We start from the raw sequence: 2,252 nt of genomic DNA on the forward strand, positions 1-2,252 counted from the left end.
TAGAACAAAAAAAAAAAAAACAATCTTAAAAAAAAAAAAAAAAAAAAAAAAGAAGAGTGGAGGCCATTATAGCCACAAAGGAGGCCAACTCTATATTAATAGCCCTGGGGAGAAGTGGCAGCTCTATGGTTTGGAATTGGGATGTCCAACAACCTCATAAAGTTGAGATGGTCAGGTGTCCGCCGACATTGGGCTACAGTATATAGGAAATATTACCAAAAGCCAGAAGAAGAACCGGGACATTACAGCCAGCGATCAAGCACATTTTCTCACCACTACCTGCCATCAATATGGTAACTCCACATGGATGGCCATGGTTTTGGAACGGGATGTCCACCAAGCTCATATAGGTGTGATGGTCAGGTGTCCATCAATAGAACTTGACTCGGGGGGAACATCCAATACATGGGCCTAAAGGTGCATAGTCTGCATAGCTCCCAACGGTCTCTCACGTGCAACCAAAATCCCTCTGCCTGTTATTCCTCCCCCAATGTCACTCCTTTGGTTGTCACGATCTGTAGGTGTGAATGGTCCTTCTAGTCCTTCATGCCGGTGGTCATCGGACAGAACTTGAATTGTACACAAAGCCTCCACTTACCTGGCAACGTGAAGAGGTGCAGATTCTCCACCATGATGTCCTCTGAGAGATCCCTGTGTCCTTCTAAATAGTCCCACTCCTCCATGGTGAAGTAGACGGCCACATCCTGACACCTTAAAGGGACCTGACACACACAATGACACAGTCACCATCCGGGCAGACTACTACTACCCTTACCGGATTATGCCCCAGAATTCCCGGCGCCGCTCACCTCTCCGGTGAGAAGCATAATGATCTTGTTGATGACCTCTAGAATCTTCTTGTCGTTCCTCTCAGGTGACGGCTCCATGGTAGGGACCTGGTTTCTGTTCCATCCCTCCGACACATGGGATTGGCTGCCGGGTGTCACATGATCATCAGATGTCCTCTTCACTATCGAGTATTCCTGTGTAGTAGGAGATACATCTGTTGCTTCAACAAGTAGAGGGTTTCAAGATGATGTCATACTGGTCACAACACTTCTTCAAGCTCAATATTCCAAAAACTGAGCTAATGATATTTCCCACAATCCCTGCACTGGCTTCCATCCCCCCCCTCCTCTGCCGATCCCTGCACTGGCTTCCATCCCCCGCACCCCTCTGCCAATCCCTGCACTGGCTTCCAATAGCCCAAAAGATAAAACATTCTAAATAATAACAGTCACTTACAAAGCCATCTACAACTCCGCCCCCCGGCTATATCTCCAACATTGTCTCAAAGTATGACCCTAACCGTCCCCTCCGCTCTTCAGAAGACCTCCTGCTTTCCAGCTCCCTCATCAACTCCTCCCATACTCGCCTCAAGGACTTCACTAGAGTCTCTCCCATCCTCTGGAACTCTTTACCCCAACCTGTCCATCCATCTATTAATCTGTCTGCTTTTAGACAACCCCTAAAGACTCATCTCTTCAGGGAAGCCGATCCCACCTCAGCCTGACCGCTCAACCATCACGTTCTCATACAATTAATCCCCACACAGCTCCCTCCTCATGTATCACTGGCCCCTCCCCTTTTAGATTGTAAGCCCTCAGGGGCAGGGCCCTCCTTACCATCTTGTCTTGTATTGTATTGTGATTGTAATGTCTTCCTTATATTGTAAAGCGCTGCGCACACTGTTGGCGCTCTATAAATCCCGTATAATAGTAATAATAATGTAATAAACAGATGTTGATCCTGCCCGGCATCCAGTGAGCCGATAACCTCCTGTGCACCTCGTCAGTGCTGCACTGAAAAACCAAGCGGTGGTATCAGCCCTGCCAAGTTTAGCTCTATGAGCTACAGAACACCTGCCCCTTATGTTATAGGAATGATGGGAGGTGTAGTCCAAACCTGGCCTGAGCTGACTGAGTGCCTCACCTCCCACTCACCACAAACTCCAAAAGCTGAGGCGGCACAATGCGTCCTACTAGGGGAACGAAAACCCTCCAAGCCACTCCTCTCTAAAATGATTCCATCTCCAAGTATTGTCCTCGGTGCGCCGCCAACACCAAAGAGTCCAATCCCGCGTTCGTCAAGGACAACTCTGAAAAGTTACGGTGTGAAAGCACGCCCAGGGCTGCAGCTACCATGGGGCGAGTGAGGCACCTCGCCCCCGTTGTCATGGCGCCATCGGCAACAGGGGCGCCAGGCGGCCAACACAGCCGCAGCTCGGCAGGGAGAAGAGGGGCGGGGCACGG

At 49.8% G+C, this 2,252-nt stretch overlaps 1 protein-coding gene across 1 annotated transcript in view; it reads right to left on the minus strand.

Moving 5' to 3' along the window:
• LOC108789037 (oocyte zinc finger protein XlCOF7.1-like) overlaps window positions 1–2,252 on the minus strand; it is a 32,259-nt gene that overhangs the window by 28,618 nt on the left and 1,389 nt on the right. The window contains exons 2-3 of the mRNA XM_018558962.1: window positions 810–983; window positions 599–722 (exon numbers count right to left, since the gene is read on the minus strand). Of these exons, the coding sequence (XP_018414464.1) occupies window positions 599–722; window positions 810–983 (298 nt within the window). The remainder of the gene's footprint in view (window positions 1–598; window positions 723–809; window positions 984–2,252) is intronic.

This window comes from Nanorana parkeri, unplaced genomic scaffold, assembly GCF_000935625.1.
Source record: "Nanorana parkeri isolate BGI_ZX_2015 unplaced genomic scaffold, ASM93562v1 scaffold371, whole genome shotgun sequence".
Lineage (NCBI taxonomy): Eukaryota > Metazoa > Chordata > Amphibia > Anura > Dicroglossidae > Nanorana > Nanorana parkeri.